Here is a 23672-nt window from a genome sequence, read left to right as displayed (position 1 = left end):
TAGGTAGCTACACCTCCCAACGATGTGGAACCCGTAGGCCCACTCCCCCTGCTGATGGAGATAATTATCCAATCACAAACACACATAAAGTACAATGTCCATGGCTAACACACACGTCAGACAATATGATGACTGGAACTAAGAACATAGACAATGCATAAACTACATGTCTTGGTCAGACACTCAATGAGCTACTAAGTAGGGGCTGACATCATGAAGAGTCACTTTGTATTGACAAGCCCAAGCTTAGATTGTGCATTTCAACTCCTCAACGAAGGGCCCTGCACACACATTTTATTATCTTAAGTTTTATTACCACTCACACATTTTATTTAGTTATCACTTGATTAAAACTTCTATGCGCCAATCCTCGAGAAATAGACACTGGGTTGCAGAAAAGAACCCCCCTCCATATGCTACCCTACCCTACCTATGCTCATCTAATGATGAGTGCCCATAGGCATGCAAATTCCTAACCTGACCCCAAATGATCATAACTTCCATTAAGTCCATGGAAGATCGGGCCTTGCAAGTCACTCAAAAAATCTACACACACATACTCGTATTTGGTGCACCACCATCACATAGATGATAAAACAAGGACTGGATGCGAACACAAGAAAAAATATCACTCAATCAAAAATAGACTCAGGAGGACAGATTCTACATGAATTCTAATGAACAATAAAACCATACATCATGAAATCATTCAATTAGCTTCAATCCAAGAGTATGGATCCTACATGAATCCCAATGATGCAACAAGGCTAAACATCACGAATTCATTTAACTGGCCTCAATTCAGGAGTATGGATTCTACACAAATCCTACTATCCATGAAACAAGAACAAAGGTCCAAAAGAAACCATAACAACAAGTATAAAATCACTCAACCAAACATGACGTCAGGAGTATAGATGTGACACACATCCCAATGCAAACATAAAAGTGAAAAAATGGTTTGATTGACATCCTATAGATAATCCAAGTCCACGACCAACATCATGCCAAGAAAACCTAAAAAAACTGGGTGGCATGCAAACATCTAACGAGCTTGATCTCATGACAATTCGACACTCGTAGCTCCCACAACGAACAAGACAATGATTCCTCATGAAGAGGATTTTGGGTTTTACTATCCAACTTTCTAATTGAAAAGTGGGAAGTGAGGAATTAAATTCCTTTTTGGATACTTATTCACTTTTTGAGTGAATAATCAATTAGGGCAATTAACCAACCAACCTAGTTAAACCCTGAATCAACCCAAACAAAATAGGCTATTCCTAGAAATACGAATTCATCTATGAAAAAGCTGCCAAGCTACTAGAAATTTAAAATAAAATAAAATAAAACCCGAAAACCCAAAAATCATAGAATTTCCTTACAACCTTCGCGACAATGTTAACCTCTAAATTGACAGACACACTCACTAGTCTAATCACATAATGCAAATGAGTTCGAATTTAATAATCACGAAAAGGATTCATTAAACAATTAAAATAAGGATATGTCAACCATATAGAGACGACATTGGTAAAATATGAATAGCTGAATCACTAATCTCATGTGCCACTGCCAAGGTTATAAATCCTACACACTAAACAACACGATCAAGTGCAATTGCATATAACAACATAGTGGAAGCAATAAATGTATTAAATCACCTAATTTAACCATTTATTTAATTATACTAAAATGATCTATTTACATCACTCACATTCGCATAAAGCATAACAACATAGGAATGAAGTAAATAACCATAGCATTAAATCCATCGCATAACATAATTAGAAATATGTCCAAGTACCAAATAACCAGATATCATCATAAAACACTTTGTCATCTCAAAATGGCATCATCATGCAATATGATCAACTAAACAACATAGTAGTCTAACACCTATGATACTGGAATCAAGTATAATACTTGACCCTCAGGTCATCTCAAATGTAAAACATAACATGAGTAACAAATATCTCTCAGATCAGAATATAACAAGGTAAATATTTGCAACACAAAACCAATGAATCCAACATAGACAATCAATTTCTAATAATTTAAGCATTTAATAATGGTTGTTTAAACACCATATAAAAGGTACTTAAAACACATAAGAGAACACAGTCATAGACATGACTAACCACTAGTATAGGAACCTAGTCTTGTGTAATGTGGTAATAGTACACAGTGCAATCTTTGCACACATCTCGAGGTAATCATGAAACAACATCATGATACCTCATTGATCCTGGTAACCACTGGCACAAACCTTAGTGAACCATACATCACACCATAATATCATAAATCAGCCATGAGCATAAACAAAGCAATTGATACAACAATATAAAGCCAATCACCTCAAGGGTGTAGACCACTCATAGTCCCAATCACGATTCATCACAATGAAAGATCAACAAAGTTGCATTCATCAGGATGACTTATAGAAGACAAATGGGAGAGGCACTACACAACCAATCATTTGCCCAAAATCCACACATTGAATGGGTAGCCTTTGAATCTTTGACGTCTACATTTCCCCCTTTCCAGCCTGTAGGAGGTGAAGGGTGGTGATAGAGGAATGCATCACCTACACAATTTTTTTTTTTAACTCTGTCAAACTTGTCCTCCAGGTCCTCACTTTTCTTGATCAAGATAGTGATAGACTCCTCTAGTTTGGTAGAATTTGGCTTCCCCAATGGTTGTTTGAAAGTAGCCTCCTGCCCCATATTTCTCTCCTCCTTCTAAGTGTCACCTCCCACTATTTTATATTCTTTCTGTTCATTACCCCTCACAGTGTCCACCCCTTATTTTTGAACACCCATGTTAAGGATTCTAACTAGTGAAGTAACTATTCTCTATTCACCCATATCACCTTATTTTCTAGACCCTATGGTATTAACATCAGTTTAAGTGTATCAAACACATGGGAGGGCATAGGGCTATCCTAATACCCACCCAAGTCTCCTCATTCTTTCCTTCACTACCTGACTCTTCCTCCTCCTACTCCCTATAGTTTCTCCTATTGGATTTCTTTTTGCATTTAGGGCTACCTCTCTTTGCAAAGTTAGCAATGGGCTCAAAATTAACAAGTTTTTCCTTAGCAGGGGTGGCCAAGGGCATTTTCTCCCTTAGTCTCTTACTCAACCTATTAGTTCCCATTTTAGTAGTAGTTTTAGTGCTTTGAACATCTAAAACCTCAATTATCTCCATTTTAACCCTTCTCGCTGTGTGAGAGGGCTCCTTCTCAACCTAGGTTTTAATAGAAAGGGATGAAATTTGGGAAACCTCAACAATTTTGAGAGGGAAAGGGACCAAGATAGGAATCTATGAGTGGACACCTTTATAGAAATTAAAGAGACAAAATATTATAGCTAGCTGGTATATAGTGTAATTTTTGCCCTCTTCTCTATTCTTGTGTATATTCCACATACAATCTTCCATGGCATGCAATAATAGGTAAGGAAAGTCTAGATACATTCCCTATTCCTAAAGGGGTTAAGAATGGGAGAACGGTAATAGTAAAAAACCTTAACTTTTTCTTCCATGGTAATATACCTCATAATGGTGCAACATACCATATCCAAGGGTTCTAGTAATTTCTTGCAAGTAAAGCCACCGTGGGAACGAACAAGAGCCTCATTGGGTTGAAAAATTTCTACAAGATAGTCTCATCTGAAACCCTCATCTTCTTTCTCTAGTTCTTTCCTTCCATAACCAAACCACAAGTGTTAGGAATCAGCTCCTCATTTATCTCAAATGAGACTCTATTTAACTTCATCCAACAATTCTTCCAAGAATCCAGAAACTACTAGGCAACCTTCTCATCATGCCCTTCAATGCTCTCCATAAACGTGATTAACCCACCTTCCTTCAAATAAGTCCATGATGCCTTGTCCTTCTTGATAAACTCTTCAATTCTAGGTGGCTAAATTCTACTATTATCACTCTCCATTATTTCTTCTTCTCCAAGATCAACTGTCAGATCACCCACAACTTCTTTTTATCTCAATAGCCATACTACTCACAAACACCCACAAAAGTCGTAGAGAAACTAGAAAAAACACTTTTAGCATCTGATGACAAATTTAACAAATAAAAATCCCTATGGTGTTTTGATTACACTTGGGTTTGTTATAAATTAAATATGAAATAAATTATATTCCCATCATGGCAGCTCATCACCCCTCTGTAGCCTTTCCATAAAAGCAATCATCAATGGAAAGGAATTCCCATCCTTTGGGATTGCAAATAATCATTCCAAATCTTGCATTGAGTAACAGGTTTGCACTTAGGGAATAATGTCATAATTAAAGTATTTAATAAAAAGGTGAACCATTTCAAACTTACCATCACCAAAACCCTGCCAAGTATAGTGTAATTATGATGACAACAACCATAAAGCACATTTTTGAAATATTCATCATGACATGAAAAGTCTACCTTTTTGAGTGAGAAAAATAATTGTTCTTAGCAAATCGTACTCTTTTTTCCCAAATTTGATGATTGATAGCTCCATGTCCATACCCCACCAGGTTGTTAGCCACTTGATTCCCTTCATCGTACAAATGTTGAATTTTAAATTCCCCAAACCTACTTAATAACATTTTTGCATCCCTTATAATTAATATGGCATGTCATCTCATCTTACTGACCTCTTTAAAGCCTTTTATAACAAGTAAGGAATCACCCTCCACAACTAGATTTTGAATTCCCAAGCTACATGCAATCTCCATTCCCTAGAGAAGACCCAATGCTTCAGCCTCATTGCTAAAAACTTTCCCACAACTTCTTGCATATCCCTTGTTCATCCCAAATAACCCTTCCAACAGTCGCCCCATCATTCCCCCTGATCCATCGAAATTAAGTTTCCACCAATTTGTGGGAGGGGGTTGACTTCCACCTAATATACTTTCTTTTTTGGACCTTCATATTATCCACTTTTAAAAACTAAATGAGATATTTCCCATAATTCATCCCAACTCTTCTTTAGTTGTGTAGGGGGGTGGGGTAGTGGGTTCCATTTCCAAATTAGATTACACTCTCTAATTAGAGCCATAATTATGTAGAAGATCACCTCCAGTGGGGAAAATTCCCATAGGGAGGATATATTTTTAGGTTGTTTTAATGAGGGGATGGTTGGAGGAACATCTCTGGCCAAGGATATCTGACCACAAAACGTTTCTCTGAATTTTTTCAAGGACATCTCTAAAAGGGTTAGATATCTTAAACCTAGAGAAAAAATACACTAGAATCCCCTGGAGAGAGGCAACAATGAGTTGTAATTTACTAGCATTGCTAAGCACCTTACCTTTCCAACCTGCTAGCTTCATCTACATTCTTTCCATAATCGTGTTCCAAAATCGGGAGGTAACTTCCTTCACCATGAGGGGGAGGCCTAGATATGTGTCTAAGAGGCCGACCACTTGGCAATTCAATTCCCTTGTTATCCTTTGTTGGAGCGTCATTTTCATGTTAAAGAAATATAGTTTTCTTTTTTGATGGTTAATGCGATGTTCAGAGACTTCAACATATTGATCCAAGATTCTCTTCTAGGATTTGGCTTCCATAATAGAGGATAAATTGTATAGAAAGGAATCATCCACAAATTGTTGCAGAACCTCTATTGGAAGGATCGTAGCTAGTTTGAGTCCCACAATTTTACCCTGAGAAATAATAGCCAAAAGGTTTCTCCCTAGAATTTCAGCTACCCTAATGAATAAGTAGGGTGATAGAGGGTCTCCTTATCGAAGCCTTCTCTCAACCATGAAGAATTCCCCAATAGAACCATTGGTTAAAACTAAAAATTGAACAATATTAATCATTTCCCCAAACAAAGAGACAAACCTCTCCACAAGTGAAACTTTCTTAGGATTATGAGCATAAATTATCTCCTAACCATGTCATATGCTTTTAAAATATCAATTTTCATCGCCATATCCAGGTTTCACTCTTCTCCATAGAATGAAGAACCTCATGAGAGGTTATCATTGCATCAAGGATTTGATGCCCAATGAAAAAATCATTCTGAGTGGGGCTAATAGCTTTGTCCAAAATAGGCTTAATGTGATTCACCACAACCTTAGAAAGGATCTTGTAGATGGTATTGCACAGGTTGATTGGTCTAAACTCCTCAAGTCAGTAGCATCTTCCATCTTAGGAACTGTACCTGTGAAATGTGGGCCTCTGAACCTCACAGACACTTCAACACGGTCATTGTATGCGGATTCATCCTGGAATGAACATTGGATTTTTCATCCAAAAATCAGCCCTGCAAAGTGACCTGTTGCCTTCTATCTAAAGGGAATTTCTTATCAGATATCCTCAGATTTGAGGTATTTAAGCAACTAAACCCTCTAAGAATGAAGGATTTGTAAGAAAGTACGACTAATCTATATGAGAATGTAGATTAATCTAGAATGAAAGATGCAATGTAATCTAAGAACAAATAAAGTAAACTAGATTAAGCATATGCATGATTAAACTAAAACGAGATCAAACTAAGAATGAGAATGCATGCAAGAAATGTAAGTGAGCATGAATTTCAACAACAATCCGATAGCAAATCAATTCATCCTTTTTTGAAATGAAGGGAGGAGGGTCTCTTAAATAGACTTTCTTGGAATCCATCAACGGTTGAGATCGATTTCAATCAACCGTGAGGATTGAAGTCATTATTACCTCTTACGCATGTCCTTGTTTGACTTACTCGTCATAGATTCTTGGCTTTAAGTGGGTTGAGGAATCTTATGACGCGTCATAGATTCTCTTCCAAATTTAATTTAATAAGATGAGATATGCTCTCGTAATTACCTTTTTCATTTAATTAAATAATTTTATTTAATTAATAAAAAGATGCTTTTCTCATTTAATTAAATAACTTCATTTAATTAATTAGGAATGACTTCCCATTTAATTAAATAACTTCATTTAATTAATTAGAAATAGCTTTCTCTATTTAATTAAATAATTTTGTTTAATTAATTAAAATAGGCACATTTATTAAATTAAATAAATTTAATTCCATAGTGCATTAGCCTTAGGATATGATTTAATTTAATTAAAGTATAAATACTCAGTAATTAAATTAAATATTAATCAATAGGTTTAATGTGACTAATATGAGTCAATACTATAGGAATTAAATAAAGAGTATGATGAATGCAGATTTGGGTTTTCTGCATCTGACAATTAAGTCAAGTAGCGAGTAGCTGAATAAGGATTGCCTATTAGAATAGGTCTTAGGATTGATAAAAAGTAGACCAGAATTGGTTGAAATGGCAATGAGCCAATTTTGGGGTATTACATTTTGCCCCTCTTTGAATGAATGTGCAAATGTGCAAGCAGCACGTTCAATTCAAAGAAAATCAGAAAAGTGTGATGCGAGGATCAAGAGGACAAGATTGGGTCTGTAATTGATGACACATAGACCAATTGATAAGCTTTTAAGGACCATCTCTAGAATAGAGCTTAATCCCAAGGAATCCAGGCAGAGTACCTAGATACCCAAGATTGAAAGCATTTAGAAGATTATCTCTAGAACAGAGCTTAACCTTCAAGGATCCAGATAGAACACCTAGATACTTGAGATTGAAAGCATTTAGAAGATTATCTCCAAAACAGAGCTTAACCTTCAAGGATCTAGATAGAACGCCTAGATACCTGAGATTGAAAGCATTTAGAAGATTATCTCCAGAACGGAGCTTATCCTTCAAGGATCTAGATAGAACACCTAGATACCTGAGATTGAAAGCATTTAGAAGATTATCTCCAGAACGAAGCTTAACCTTCAAGGATCCAGATAGAACACCTAGATACCTGAGATTGATAAAAGATAACAAGGTCCAATCATGAGTCATAGAATCATCCCCAGAACAAGGCTTGATCCTCAGGAGTCGGGGTTTAGACTGTCCCAATACCTGTCCATCGAACTCTAAGAAGAGTTGTTATAAGGTTGATCAATTGATGAAAAGATAAGAAAGATAGAAAAGATGCCAAATAGAAGGGAACAAGATGCTCTGAGTGATGAGATGCCCCAAGTGAAAAGGACATAAGATAGGAACAAGATGCCCGAAGCGATGAAGATTCAGATTGATTTGAAATTCAAGTTCAATGATGTAATCATCCTGCCCCCTCGGGAGCGAAATCGAAAGATGACACACCAAAAATATGATGTAAAGCAGTAGAAGAAATCTGAGATTTAATAGAATGTAGAAGAGATCATAATGAATAAAGAAGAGATTAGAACAATTAGAAGAAATATAAAGAGATCAAAATGATCTGAAGAAATATAAAGAGATCAGAACGATCTGAATAAATTTGGAGAGATCAGAATGATTTGAAGAAATATGAAGAGATCAGAAAGATCTGAAGACATAGGAAGAGATCAAAATGATCAAAAGAAATGATTTGAAGAAATATGAAGAGATCAGAAAGATCTGAAGACATAAGAAGAGATCAGAATGATCAAAAGAAATTTGGAGATTGATCCAAAGTGATTTCAAGATCCAAAAGACCAAGTTTGACCAAAAGTTGACCAGATTCAGCCATAGTTGACTTAAGTTGACTATTTTTAGAATGAATTGTGAAAATATTGAGAATGTAAAGTTGAAAGGATTCCAAGAATCATAAAGTATCAGAAAGATTTGAGCTGCACAAGCGTTCGATTGCATTGGTTGCCAAAATTTTAAAACACATTTTTGAGGCACTTAGGTGTGTCAGATTTCGAATTTGATCCCGAAAAAAAAAAAGGGTTCTTAGTAGCCAAAGTAGCCAAAAGAGTGATTAACCGATCATTTGTGCAGTCGTGAAGAACATGATACTTTGAAGAGATCAACAATCCCTCATCAGAGAAGGTGAAAGTAGATTCGCAATTGAATCGCATGCTTATACAAGTGAAGTATGTAATGCAAGACTATATTAAATGCAACCCTAGGCTAGATGCAACCTTAAACTAGATGCAACCCTAGGTCTGGTTACCAAGCCTCGACGATTTATCATCACTGGATATCTAACAAAGCTCGTAGGTTATACAATTCCCACTAACATTGCAATCATGGAAATATGAATATAACATACGTTATCGGTTTGTCAAGATTAAATGTAAGCATTCGAGGCACAAGAAGCCAGAATGACCAGAACATTTGTCCCTCTTAATGTAGCAAGTTAACATAAGCATCAAAGCATAAATGCTAGGATGACCTGAATGTTGCTTGCGTAACAGGCACACCAAACACACGGGAGATCTTTCTTATGCTAAGTATTTAGTATTCATTCTGTCCGCAACGACCCTTGCGTTCGTAACCTGAGACAGAAGTGTGCTAAATATACTCGTAGTGACCCGTACGTTCACTTAGCAGGACGAGTATTAGTATTTACTGTAGCATGAAGAGTTCACTCCAACAAACAAGGAGAAGCACCAACATTATTGACGTATTCTTATAAAAGGAGTCGAGGTACAAACGGCCATCCAATACGAGATGGAGGCTCTTATAGTGGACACCCCTCTTATAGGAGTAGATCAACTTATTGAACTAAAACGCAAACAACAAGCAAAAAAAAAATAAAAAAAATCATGCCCCCAGTCATTACTTCTCTAGTCGAAGATGACATCATCAAGTTTCTCAAGGAGATATGATAAAGCAAAACAAAGAAAACAAAGAAAATGCTCAACATATCCAAACAAGTATATCAGTTTTGAATTTAATGTTTTGGGATTGATGTCAAGTGCTAATGTCCAGAATACATTCAAAAGAAATCTCTTTAGTAAGGTGACAATAGTAGGTAGACACAGTCAGAACGACTGGTGACTAATGTCAAAGAGGAATCTTCATGATGAAGAACCTAAAGCGGACTGGGCGACAGTAGACAGACATAGCCAGAATGATTGGTGACTGACGCAATAGAGATCTTCCATAAATGAAGCTGGAGACGTGACCTAAGCAATAGTAGGCAGACACAGCTGGAACAACTGGTGACTATTGCGAAAGAGATTCTATGAGGAGAATCTCGAAAAGTGTGACACTAGCGATAGTAGGAAGACGCAGTTGAAACAACTGGTGACTATCGCGAAAGAGATTCTATGAGGAGAACCTCAAAAAAAAGTGACACTAAGGGGGTATGCCCCCGAGCTGGGACAAGAATCAATCCATGGATACATGAGTAGGAAAAGTAGGAAAGTAAAAGCGTGAAAGTGACTGTACAGAATAGCCAGAAGATGTGCTGCAAGATGGAGCATTGGGAACAAGAGGCACCTGTTTACCAGGTTTTCACCTTCTTGGCAAGACTTTTTTTTTTGTATTTTTTTCTTTTTTTGATTTTTTTGCATTTTTCTCTTTTTTCTTTTTTTTTGTATTTTTCTCTTTTTTTGTATTTTTCTCTTTTTTCTCTTTTTTTGTATTTTTCTCTTTTTTTTGATTTTTTTGGTGTTACCAAGGCATCTATTGCTAGGTTTTCACCAGGATAACTATTTTTTTTTTAGGACTTTTTCTGATTTTTAGATTTTTTCAGAGATTACTAGCTCTCAAGAAGGATCAGCTTGAGTTTGTTCTAGTGTCTAGCAAGGTGTAAGATGAGATGTAGTAGCAAGCGAGTGGATAAGCAGAGATGGATAGACAAAGAATATGAAGCGGTGAATGTTACCCTCAAGGAAAGCCTTCACAAGATTACCCAGGCTAGGGAAAATGATATAAGCTCATGGTGTAATGAAGGGTATCGTGTAAGTAACCAAAGAAAATGACCATGTCAAGGGATTGCTAAGAACTGAGTTTTCTTCTTTCTTTCATTGATCAAGACCAAAGGGTTAACTGAATAGGATAACAAAGTTTGTTATGGAGGTTATGAGTGAATGACTTTGGAAAAGAGGTCATCTGAAGGATAAGCAAGATCATGATAGGATGTCATGGATGGAAGAATTATGCATGACGCCTGTTTGCCAGGTTTTCATCATGGTACTTATCCAAGGTGCCACAAGAAGTGGTTTTCACCATAGGAAAAATTTATTTTTCTTTACTTTTGCTACCAAGGTGCCTGTTTCCAGGTTTTCACCAAGGCACTTTTTTTTTTTTTTTTTTGGATTTTTAATTTTTTTGGAAAGAATTCAAGCCTTTCTTCAATTTGAATAGTGCTCCTATAAGAAAGATAAGTTATGATAAGCCAAGGCCATAGCAAGGTACACTCAAAGATGCTGATAAGGTAATGGAAGCGAAATGATAGAAAAATGAGAGGTAGATGGAGGATAAGGTTGTTGGTTTTGGAAGACTAAAACAAGCAATGATGGCAAGCATGCATAAGATTTAGAGAATCTCATGAGGGTGGATGAGATATTAGGAAAGATCAACATTGACACACACCTTGAAGGGTAGTGGAATGATGGAGGAAATATGGATGAAATAGATTGATGCTTAGATATATGAGGTAGCAAAGCCATTTTGGAGAGGGGTGGAGTAGAAGGTTTTGAAACCTTTTTAGGAAGATGTTGGGAAGAAGATGGAGTGGAAGCCTTTGGAAACTTGAATGTCAACTTTGATTTGTTTTCAATATTCAAGTCCTTCAAAAGAGACTTGGGAATCCATATAGCTTTTGATTTTTCATTAGATGCTTTGGAACGCATTTCTTCAAGAACAGATTTAAGAACCCACATTGTTTTTGGTTGAGCTCTTTGAATAGTGGACCTTTGTGGTCTCTTTTTTCTTTTTTTTTCTTGATGTTCGCATGTCGATTAGAGGAGACATAGTGAACTTTTGAGGATGGATTCATGCACTTGTGTTTGAGTTGATCATCCAGATTGCTTCCAAAGGACTTGGGACTTGTGGATGAATGAGGCCAATATGCCTAGTTTGGATGGAAAGATGAATGTGAAGAGTTCAAGTATGTGTATCTTTGTTGATCTTGAGGTAGGGTAGGAAGAATGTGTAATGAGCTAGTAGTGGCAATATGAGATAGAGGAACATAAGGTCCCAATATGGATGGAAGACTTGAATGTTTTAGCTTGGATGGGTAGGGACCAAGGATAGATTTAGAAGATGTGAATGGACCATGAGTAGGGATATCAGCATCTTTAGAGTGAGCAATATGACCAAAGTCATCAATAGATTTATGAATAACTATTATAGGAGCAATACCTTTGACGGGAGTATTTAAAGCTTGAGCATAGTTTGGAAGTGAATGTAGCGAGGTAGAATAGGAGAGCGAGGGAACACTTTTCTCTTCAAAAGGAATTTTGGGTAACATAGGAAAAGTATCCTTCTCTTGGTCTTTTGTAATATCCTTAAGGATGGTGGAAGGAACATCTTGATCTTGCTTAGTAGAGGTGCATGACATGGGAGATGGAGGACTATGTGGCTCTTGAGATGGAGGCACAAGATCTTGGAAGACTTGAAAGGGGATGAAGGAATCTTGGTCTTGATCAACATTTGTTTCTTCATCATTTAAGTGGTCCTCTTGACATGAAACCAAATCCAAGGATGAGGGAGTATCTAAATCTGTATTCGAATATATTTCTAGAGTCTCCATAACAGGCACTTGAAGGGACAATGGAGGAATAGTTGGATTGGGGATAATAGGAGGAGCAACACATGGAGGTTTTGGATCTTTGCTTTGTGTAGTATGGGAGAGGTTTGCAGCTAAGTCAAGATTAGCTTGAGCTTCCTTTAAAGGTAGTCCTTGAGGGTACACATAGTCAATTGGGGGAGTAGTGAGTTCTTTGTTTGGTGAGTATGTGTTGGAAAGATTGGACACTTTAGAAGGTGGATGTATGTTGGAGGAAGTAGAAGTTGTGTTTGAACCGTTACTAGACATGGTTTCATGAGGTTGATCCTTCTTGAGAGTAGAATCTTTAGTAGTTGAGAGCTTAGATTTTTGAATTATACCATTGTCAAAGAGATCTTGGATCTTGTTTTTTAGCTCCTTACAATGGGAGGTTTTATGTAAATTATGTCTATGATAGGCACAATAGTTACTCATAAAGGAAACTCCCGCCAAAGTGAGCTTAGGTAAAGTAATGAGTTTTTCTTCAAGAAGTTCTTCCAAGATTAATTCATAAGATTTTCTCAAAGGTGTGAAATCACGCTTTGGTTTAGGTTCCCAAGGTTTGTTTTCAAAGATATTCCTAGATTTCTTGGGTGTATGTGAGGTGTTCTTAGATGTCTTGGATTCAAGATCACAAGAATGTGATTTTTGGTTGTCAGAGGAGAAAGGGAAAATTTTTCTCAAAGAGAATTTGTTCGATGATATGTTTTCCTCTTCTTTTAGTCTTTGAAGTTGAGCACTCATTGATTGGATTTGTTGCTTCATGTTTGCAATGAGTAGCTTTTCTTCCTCACTCAGAATATTGGATTTAGCACATTTGTTGCTAGCCATTTTGATGTACTATGTTTCAAGTAGTGACAGCCAAGTTTTAGAACATAAGTCAAGTTGCCACAGTCATAGACAATGACAAAAAGCAGAAGCTTAGACAAGGACCACACTAGAACTTAGTCTGAATGGGACAAGATAAGAGTGTTGTATACTAAGGCACGAATAGTCTGATTTGAAGGCTAGAACAGCCAAAGATTATGACTATCATAACACAGAGTACAACACGCACTAAAGGACAAGAGCAAGATAACTGAGAGACAAGACTAGTTAAAGTATGGATCACAAGTCATTAGCTAAGAAGGATGTCAATATTTCAGACTGTTTTCAGATAGAGAAGTAGTAAACTGATGCAAGAAACAAACTTGGTACAGAGCACAAATAACTCTAACAGACTAACTTGACAGTTCAGACTCAAGATCTCACGTGAAGATCCTCTGAAAGGCACATGAGAAAGTACACAGGGCCATGCAAAGACTCTAGATAGCATAAAGATTTCACACAAGGATGTGATGTAAGCCACGCAAAGTAGTGCAAGGTTAACTTGGATAGCATAAAGATCTCACATGGAGATGTGCAATTGTTTGCATGAGAACTTGGACAAAGCTACGTGAAGAAGTAGTAGGACAACAAGTATTCGCGCAAAAGTTTGCAAACTGTGTGCGAAAATGGAAACTAGACTGACAACTGAACTGGATTTTGAAAAGACTTTGAAGATTTCAGACAGTTCTGGACAGATTGTTGATTCATTTTAGTAACCAGGTAGATAAACAGGCACGTAGAATAGCAAGTAGGTGATATCAAGCACGTCTGAAAATAATGAGCAAGGGAAAAAGCAACCTTGCGCATGAACAATCAAGTGACTTAGTTTGTGCTAATCCCTAAGAGAGCTAATTGTGTATGTTTTCAAAGAGTTTTGCAATCATTGCACACATTCCTAAAAAATGAAAAAGTTTGGCCTCTCTAAAGTTTTTAGTAATGGTTTGACTCTGCAACTTTTATGACTCACAGGGGTGACCTCCAATCCTGGCGCACTGAGGTTTTGACACAGTCTGAGAACTTAATCTTCAAGAGCTACTGGGGAGATCTGACAACCCACAATGAACCACACCCGTGGAGATTTCTTCCACAAGGACATTTATATAGCGATTGTCACTACCATGGCGAACATGGCTATTACCGCTTGAGGTTCCGTCAACGTAGTTTGCCCTGTAGAGGGATTGTCTGCTACGGTTAACCCTCTCTAAAGGTGACCGACTCACAATAGTGTACCACAAGGGGACTTAGCTTCCAGATCCAAGGTTTTGACACCTTTTCACTTTTAGCCCAATCAAAGCAGACAGATTAATCCGACACACTAAACTAAGAGTATCTCTTAAAGATCTATGATATCAACTCCTAGTGATCTATCAACCTCTCCAGAGAAAGGATGCCTCAATCAAAAAGTTGAAGATTCATCTATCTGCGAGATGCTCAAAGTATCCTCCCCACCTACAAGGAATCCATCATAGAGAGGAGTTTCACTAGGAACCCACTCTCTCAAGATCCATGAATAGTTTTCATGAGGCCTAATTACTATGTGTGTATAGATGTTAATTCCCGAAAGTAAATCTATCCAAAAGCAACCAAAGAGCACAAGGTGGTACACTTAACACTTTAACTAATGTAAGGTGAGTCCAAAGATGTGGAACATTTAACCCCTCACACAAGCCAAAACGAGTCCACAACTCAGAAACTAGTGAGTTCTAAAAAGCACAAAAGGGTTGCCTAGTGGAACATTTAACACTTCTGTCCTGTAGACCCCTCCCCTATTTAACGTGGTGCTAAGCTTGCAACCACAGGGTGGAACGAGGGGCTGGTGGATTAGCGAGTCCAATAACCCAAGATAGCTAATTAGATCTATCACAAGTAACTAAGCCTGCTAAATGGAAACTAATGGAGATCACAACCTAGTATCAAATTATGCATGTGTTGTAAAATGAGAACATGAAAAGAAATACACACACAATCTTGACACAAGAGATGTTTGTTTTAGCTCCCAATGAAGAGTTATTAGTCAAAAAAAATTACCTGGTAATCCTCGCAACGTGTCTTTTCTTTGTTGTACCTTTCGTTTACACTTGATCGCTCGCTCACAATGAACAAAGCAACAAACTCATGAATGTAATATATGTCAACTCATGCAAAATCAAGGTTAGATCTGAAAATATAATTTTTAAGAGTGATGATAATCAGCAAGTAACCCAAATGAAAGCCCACATTATGCATTGATTCATTGTAAAAATGAAATGCAAACTATTCATTCAATGCCTTTTTTTTTTTCAATTGATTTTTGACTTAGTCATAAAGATAAGATCTACATGAGATGAATTCGGATCCAAAACTAAAAATACAAAAAAGTAAGCCCTATCAAAAATTAGAGAGCTTTCCAAAAATGCAAAATTTTTGAAAAGATATTTTAATTTGTGCCCTAGGGAGTTGTTTTGTCAAAACAGACCAGTTTTTGCAAATTAAATTATTGACCCATAATATGACCTCTAAAATTGAAACACAAAGAACCAACTATATTTAAAATTCCAAGAGCTTTCCGAAACTGTAAATTTTTTTGAAAAATGTGCTGATTTACGCCTGAAAATGATTTTTTATGAAAAATGAAGAAAACATCATAAAAGCTCGAAAACGTTTCAAAAAAGTCTGAAAATTGGACCAAAGCTTCTTGGATATATCACCGCCCTAAAAAAAAAATTTCAGATCAAAAAACGCATCCGTTTGAAAGATATGAGCAAATATTTCGAATCTAGGGTTTCTTCGAGTCTGCAAACAAATCTGCACAAAAACCAGCAAGCAAAGGTGGGTTGCCCCATGGTGGGTGCCAAAAATGTATCTGTGAAATGTGGGCCTCTGAACCTCACAGACACTTCAACACGGTCATTGTATGCGGATTCATCCCGGAATGAACATTGGATTGTTCATTCGAAAATTAGCCCTGCAAAGCGACCTGTTGCCTTCTATCTAAAGGGAATTGCTTATCAGATATCCTCAGATTCGAAGTATTTAAGCAACCAGACCCTCTAAGAATGAAGGATTTGTAAGAAAGTACGACTAATCTATATGAGAATGCAGATTAATCTAGAATGAAAGATGCAATGTAATCTAAGAACAAATAAAGTAAACTAGATTAAGCATATGCATGATTAAACTAAAATGAGATCAAACTAAGAATGAGAATGCATGCAAGAAATGTAAGTGAGCATGAATTTCAATAGCAATCCAATAGCAAATCAATTCATCCTTTTTTGAAATGAAGGGAGAAGGGTCTCTTAAATAGACTTTCCTGGAATCCATCAACGGTTGAGATCGATTTCAATCAACGGTGAGGATTGAAGTCATTATTACCTCTTACGCATGTCCCTGTTTGACTTACTCGTCATAGATTCTTGGCTTTAAGTGGGTTGAGGAATCTTATGACGCGTCATAGATTCTCTTCCAAATTTAATTTAATAAGATGAGATATGCTCTCGTAATTACCTTTTTCATTTAATTAAATAATTTTATTTAATTAATAAAAGATGCTTTTCTCATTTAATTAAATAACTTCATTTAATTAATTAGGAATGACTTCCCATTTAATTAAATAACTTCATTTAATTAATTAGAAATAGCTTTCTCTATTTAATCAAATAATTTTGTTTAATTAATTAAAATAGGCACATTTATTAAATTAAATAAATTTAATTCCATAGTACATTAGCCTTAGGATATGATTTAATTTAATTAAAGTATAAATACTCAGTAATTAAATTAAATATTAATCAATAGGTTTAATGTGACTAATATGAGTCAATACTATAGGTATTAAATAAAGAGTATGATGAATGCAGATTTGGGTTTTCTGCATCTGACAATTAAGTCAAGTAGCGAGTAGCCGAATGAGGATTGCCTATTAGAATAGGTCTTAGGATTGATAAAAAATAGACCAGAATTGGTTGAAATGGCAATGAGCCAATTTTGGGGTATTACAGGAACCAAATCAATAATAGTCTAGTTTAGCTCTCTAAGGATTATACCCATTCTTATAAAGTCCAAAATTGCATGAACTAGGTCATACTTAATGATATCCCAAAACTCTTGAAAAAAGGCCCTAGGGAAGTCATCTATACCTGGAGCCTTAAAGGCTCCCATGACAAAAAATGCCTCTCTAACCTCTTCTTTAGACACTTTTTTGATCAAATCTCAATTTGTTCTATCATCAAACACCAAGTTTATGACCTCTAGAAAATCATCCTCTATATTTTGATCGACTTGCATTTGAAGAGGATTATATATTCCTTGGAAATATCTAGTGGCCAAATCTCTAATATCTTCCTCATTGGTGAGTTCAATACTGTTATTATCAAAGAGTTTCCAGATGGTGCTTCTCCTCTTATGTTTAGAAGTTGATATGTGAAAGAAAGGCATGCTCCCATTGCCTTCCATAAGCCACTTAACCCTAGATCTATGTTTATGGTACTCATCAATCCTTGTCTCATGATATTGATGAATATCAAGTCTCATGATATTCATATATCCTTGTTATGGTATGTTCACTGACATCACGTCGCATGATGTCTACCATAACACATGGTGTCTCACCATGATTATCTCATAAGGAACATAATGATTTGAAAGACATCACATCTCATGGTATCTCATCAACATGTTTCAGGAAATTCTACTATCATGACCTACAAAAGATATCATGTCACATGAAATCCATCATGATAGGAAACATTGTAAAGTTGTCACTTCACAATGGTAATACAAGTATACATTATCAGAAAAATTGTCATCTTAATGTAATGTATACAAGTAGAGGGGCCATAAGTCATAGAGTAACACATATGGCAAAAGAGTTTACACATTTAAACATCTTTGAATATATATAATTTTATACATGAAATAATTTTTAGAGATTGGGTCTCAATTACATTTCGATCATACCAAGTTTCTTTCTAAAGTGCTCCACTTTAACTCTAGAAAGAGGCCTGGTGAGAATGTCTATAGAGGTTTTCCAAATAGTCCCACAATTAGCTTTGTAAGCCATATAGCTTCTCTAGTTCCAAAAGTAATTTAATATATTCCGCTTCAGTAGAGCTTTGTGCAACAAAGGATTGTTTTTTGCTTGTCCAAGAGATCATAGTGGATCCTAGATTGAAACAATACCCAGATGCACTCTTCCGATTTGCCACATAGCTAGCCGAATCAGAATCTATGAATCCATGTAAATCAAGATGATTCTTCTTGTATTTAAGGCCATATCCAATATTACCTTGTAGGTATCTCAAAATATGCTTAGCAACAACAAGATGAATTTCACGAGGTTTACACATGAACTGACTTAAAGCATTTACTGCGTAGCACATGTTAGACCAAGTGTTGACCAGATATATAAGTGATCCAATAATATGTCTATAGAGTCTAGGATTTGTGAATTTGGATTTTGATATAGATTCCTTTAATTTGTGCAAGTTTTTGTCCATGGGAGTGGACATAGGTCTACAATTCAATATTCCAAATCTTTTAAGTATATCAATAGTGTATTTTCCTTGATTCAGAAAGATACCATCAAGTTTTTGCCATACTTCCATTTGTAGAAAGTAGTGAAGAATTTCCAAGTCTTTCATTTCAAATTTCGAAGTTAAATCTCTTTTGCATTATATAATAAGGTGATCTTCTCCTATGAGTAATAGGTCATCAACATAAAGAATTAAAATTATCATATCACCATTTATATATTTAAAGTAGTGATTTGGATCAACAACATTTTTAGAGAAATTTAACCTCATTAGGTATTTGTCAATTCTTTCATACCGGGCTCGAGGAGCCTGTTTGAGACCATATAGAGCCTTCTTAAGTTTTCATACATGAGTTTCTGCATTACGAACTATAAATCCTTCAAGTTGCTCGAGATAGACTTCTTCTTCTATTGTTTCATTTATAAATGCAATTTTCACATCCATTTGGTGAACCTTCGAACCTTTGGCTTCTGTAATAGCTAGCATAACTCGAACAGAGGTATAATGGGCTATAGGTCCAAAAATTTCCTCACAGTCAATGCCTTCCTTCTATGAGAATCCTCTGGCAACAAAACATGCTTTGTGTTTTTCTATGCTACCATCTGCAACATGTTTAATCTTGAACAACCATTTGGAAGAAACAATTGATGTTCCCTCAGGTCTAGGAATTATATCCCAAACATCATTTTTGAAGATGGAGTGATATTCTTATGTCATAGCATCCTTCCAAGCTTGTTGTTTGAGGGCTTCATCAACATTTGCTAGTTCAGAATTGAGAATTTCACTCATCAATGCATTATATGTTAGTTTGTGGTGTCTTTTTCTTTTTCTAAAGGTTCCATACGGTGCTGCAAAATTTTCAACTTCCTCTAAAATTTTCTTAGCCCAAAGTGGTTGTTTCCTTTCATTGGAATTTTGATCTTCAAGAAGACACTCATTCTGATTCTCTGATTCAGGTGGACTTTCATAAGAAGTGTCTTCAGGATGTTCTAACTGAGTTTTAGGAGTAGAACATGCATCTTTGTTTATGGTAGGATTGTGATTTTCTAGCTCACCATAATTCTTTGCTCTTTTAAAAAGTAATATCTTTGTCAAATATAAAATCTCTACTAAGTTCTATTTTCCTTTGTCTAGAAATGAATATTCTATATGCTTTTAATGTTTCACTATATCCCACAAAGATTCCTTTTCTTTTAGAGGGTTCTAGTTTAATTCTTTTCTCTTTGGGTACATGAATGTACATTGGGCATCCAAATGTTCTTAGATGCCTTATGTCAGGTTTCAATCTCATAAGGGTCTCTTCAAGAGTCTTATTATCAAGATGGGAATGTGGACATCTATTTTGAATATAATCACCTACCCTAGATGCTTTTGTCTAGAAAGAGAAATCTAGATTTTGATCAAACATTATGGATTTTGTTGCCTCTACAATAGTACTATTTTTCCTTTCAGCTACCCCATTTTGTTGAGGATTGTAGGGTACAGTGAACTCCCTCTTAATCCTATAACTAATACAATATTCTTTGAACAATTTTGAAATGTACTCTATTCCATTGTTAATTCTCAAGGTCTTAATTTTCTTTCAGAGTAATTTTTAGTTAGAGCTTTGAACTCTTTGAATCTATTTAGGACTTCCTCATATTCTTTGTATTTTAAGAAATATATCCATGTTTTCCTTGAGAAATCATCTATGAAGATTACATAGTATAGGGCTCCTCCCTTAGAGGGTGTTGACACGGGTCCATAAAGATCAGAGTGGATTAGTTCCAATATATTTTGGTTTTACTAGTGCTAGAGTGGAATGATCCTTTGGGGTTTTCCCCTAGAGTACATCCTTTGCATGTTCCACAATGTGAGGAGTTTAATTTGGGTAGTCCAGTCACCAATTTATCCAAGGAATTTAAGGCTTGAAAGTGTAAGTGCCCTAATCTTTTGTGCCAGATTTCATTTATGGTAGATGATTCAAGGATGAGAGCTTGTTTAGGTTCGGTACATAGTTTATATAAATAACCTTGCCATATACCTATAAGTTTGGCTTTCTTAAATGTGGTGGATTATGCCAACCCAAGACTTTCCCATTCATAAATCTGATTATGTACCCATTATCTTCAAGAGCTGAAATATATATTAAATTTATTTTGATTTCAAGTATGTAAAGTACATCCTTTAGTTGAATTTTCATTATGGATTCAAATTTGATGGTACAAGTCCCTACACCTTTTATAGGATGTGCAAAATCATCTTCGATGGTTACTTCTTCATTAGTTTCTTCTACCATAGTTTCTATATTTTCTCGAAATCCTGTAATATGTCTAGATGATCCACTATCAATTACCCATGTGCTTGATTTGTTTGATACTTGATTTGATAGTGTGAAATAAAATAGAAACTTTTTAGATTCTTCTTGTGAGTTTACTTTTCCAATGTGGACATAAGATGCTTATTTCTTTGTCTTGTTAGGACAGTTTACAACATAGTGCCGATATTGGTCACATTTAAAACATTGAACTTGAGAAGTATCTTTTCTATATTTTCCTTTCCCATAAAAATTCTTCTTTCTTTTGAAGTTCTTCTTGTTTCCTTTCTTTTTCGTATTTGCATTAAGAACTTGTATGTCTTCATCTAAGGATTTTTGTTTGATTCATTTTTGAATAATCTAGCTTCTTCTTGTAGACAATCAAATTTCAATCGGTCTAGTTTAGGAAGTTATGATTTTGCACTAATGCCTTTTTTCAATAATTTCCATGAACTTGGAAGGCCACCAGATAATTCCTTACTATCTATTTCATATCCAACATTAGACAATTGATCTCTTAATTCTATAATTCTCATAAAGTAAGCATTCACAGATTCACCTTTGTTCATGCTTATGTGATTTAGTGCAAGATTCCTTCTAGTATTATTGATCTCAAATGTGTTTTTTAAGGATTTGATCATGAGATATGCAGTTGTTTATTTTGCTAAAATAGGCACAATGTGACTCCGTACAGAATCCACTATTAATTTTATAGCCTTTTTATTTTCTTTAATCCATTGTGATTTTTTAGGTTCATTCTCAGGTTCAGTACTTTTAATTTTAATGAGTGAGTCTACTTTGTTTTCATCTAACACCATCACGATTCATAGCTTCCATGTTGTGAAGTTATTTGCTCCCTCAAGGCGATCCTCGAGTCTTATTGCACTTGTCATTTTAAAATATGAATTTTATATGTTAAATATATGCAGTCTGAATACTCAAGTTTAATTTTGGTTTGTTATAATAGTGTGCTCTGATACCATGTAAATGAACTAAGCTTCTATCAAACTGCATGTTTCTTTTAATTATAATCACATGTTACTAACAAGTTAGCACTTTTACTTGCACGTATAAGAGCAAATGCACCTTATATAATGTTGCGTAGTATGTTCAATTCTTAATACCTTCAATATAAGTGATTCGCCTTGTATGTGAGAGCCCAATCTACAATGTTGTTGATCTCTGGTTCTTGATCTACAATATGTTTATCTCCTTGTCTCAATTTGCAATATGTTAATCTTTGTGTATTGCAAATGCAATATAGATAAGATATAATATCAAATGGAATAAAAATGATAATGAGAAATATGATATATATTGATCTGTTGCTGAAGGTATTGAGCATTTATTTATTTCGATGTCAATACAACAATCATCGGTGCACATATATATTGATTCCAATGGATGCCTTCCAAGATAGGTCACAATCCTTCAATATCAAAAGTCATGGGTTTCTAATTTGATTAGTTAGTATTAGCTAATTACTCTGAGGATTAGAATAGTTAGTTACTAGTAACTAATTTGTGATTGATATGTTACATAAGAGACATAAAGGATTGATTCACAAGACCATCATGTTTGATATCGAATGTAAATATATATGTACAAATTTTATCTTAGTTTGATATGAAGTGCTCGATCAGATCTAAGATGCATTATCAGACTAAGATTATATATGTATGCGAGTGCATGTATAACATACATGCACATAAGCCTTTTGGATGGTTGGATTGCGGTTAAAGGGAAGAAGGCTAAGATTATAGTTTGAGGATGGTTGGATTGCGGTTAAAGGGACAAAGGCTAAGCCTTCTGCTCCCCCTTTAGATATGACCCTTCGATCGTGTAAGGGTAGCCTCATTTTAAAAGGATAATCTTTTGTTTCCTTATGCTGACTGGTTCTTTTGGGTTGGTGTTATGGTCTTGTCACTGGTTTTCTGGTATCTGGTTTGGATAGCCTTCCTGGCTGCTTTGCTCTAGTCTGTTTGTCCTTTCAGATTCTAGAGTTTTTGGTTAATTTTACTGGTCATATCTACTGGTTTCAGGTTCTTGCAAAACCTGGTTTAGTTGTTTGGCTGGTTTCAGGTCCTTTTAAAAACCTGGTTGTGCTTAATGGTTTATCTTTCTCTTTGATGTAATGGGTTTTGGGGCCCCTTCAAAACTTGCTTTTACATTAATCTAAAACATACATGCACATACATGTATAATTTGCAATATCTGACCGACGCTATTCAATAATAGTGCCCCAACAATATGGTTGATTAATGAGTAATATGTGGAACTAAATATCAATGACTTTGTAATAAAGCACATAAAGAAGTTCAAAAAGTAGAAACCAAAACCAATATTTGCTAACTAAAATAACAGAAAATGATTTAATTTTTTTAGAAAGATCTAACCATTGCATTTAAAGTGCAATTCCTTTTCTTATGAGTCATTAGTTTGTTGGAAAATCTAGCCTGATCTTTGAATAT

At 35.5% G+C, this 23672-nt stretch overlaps 1 protein-coding gene across 1 annotated transcript in view; it reads left to right on the top strand.

Annotated features, from left to right (window-relative positions):
* LOC149552436 (putative 12-oxophytodienoate reductase 11) overlaps nt 1-23672 on the top strand; it is a 37937-nt gene that overhangs the window by 12122 nt on the left and 2143 nt on the right. The window contains exon 2 of the mRNA XM_089790202.1: nt 23196-23283. Within this exon, the coding sequence (XP_089646328.1) occupies nt 23196-23283 (88 nt within the window). The remainder of the gene's footprint in view (nt 1-23195; nt 23284-23672) is intronic.

Source organism: Cupressus sempervirens, chromosome 6, assembly GCF_028749045.1.
Source record: "Cupressus sempervirens isolate cs-2001-9-10 chromosome 6, ASM2874904v1, whole genome shotgun sequence".
Taxonomy (NCBI): Eukaryota; Viridiplantae; Streptophyta; class Pinopsida; order Cupressales; family Cupressaceae; genus Cupressus; species Cupressus sempervirens.
The sequence above is the reverse complement of the archived record's forward strand: the minus strand, read 5'-3'. Positions and strand labels throughout refer to the sequence as shown.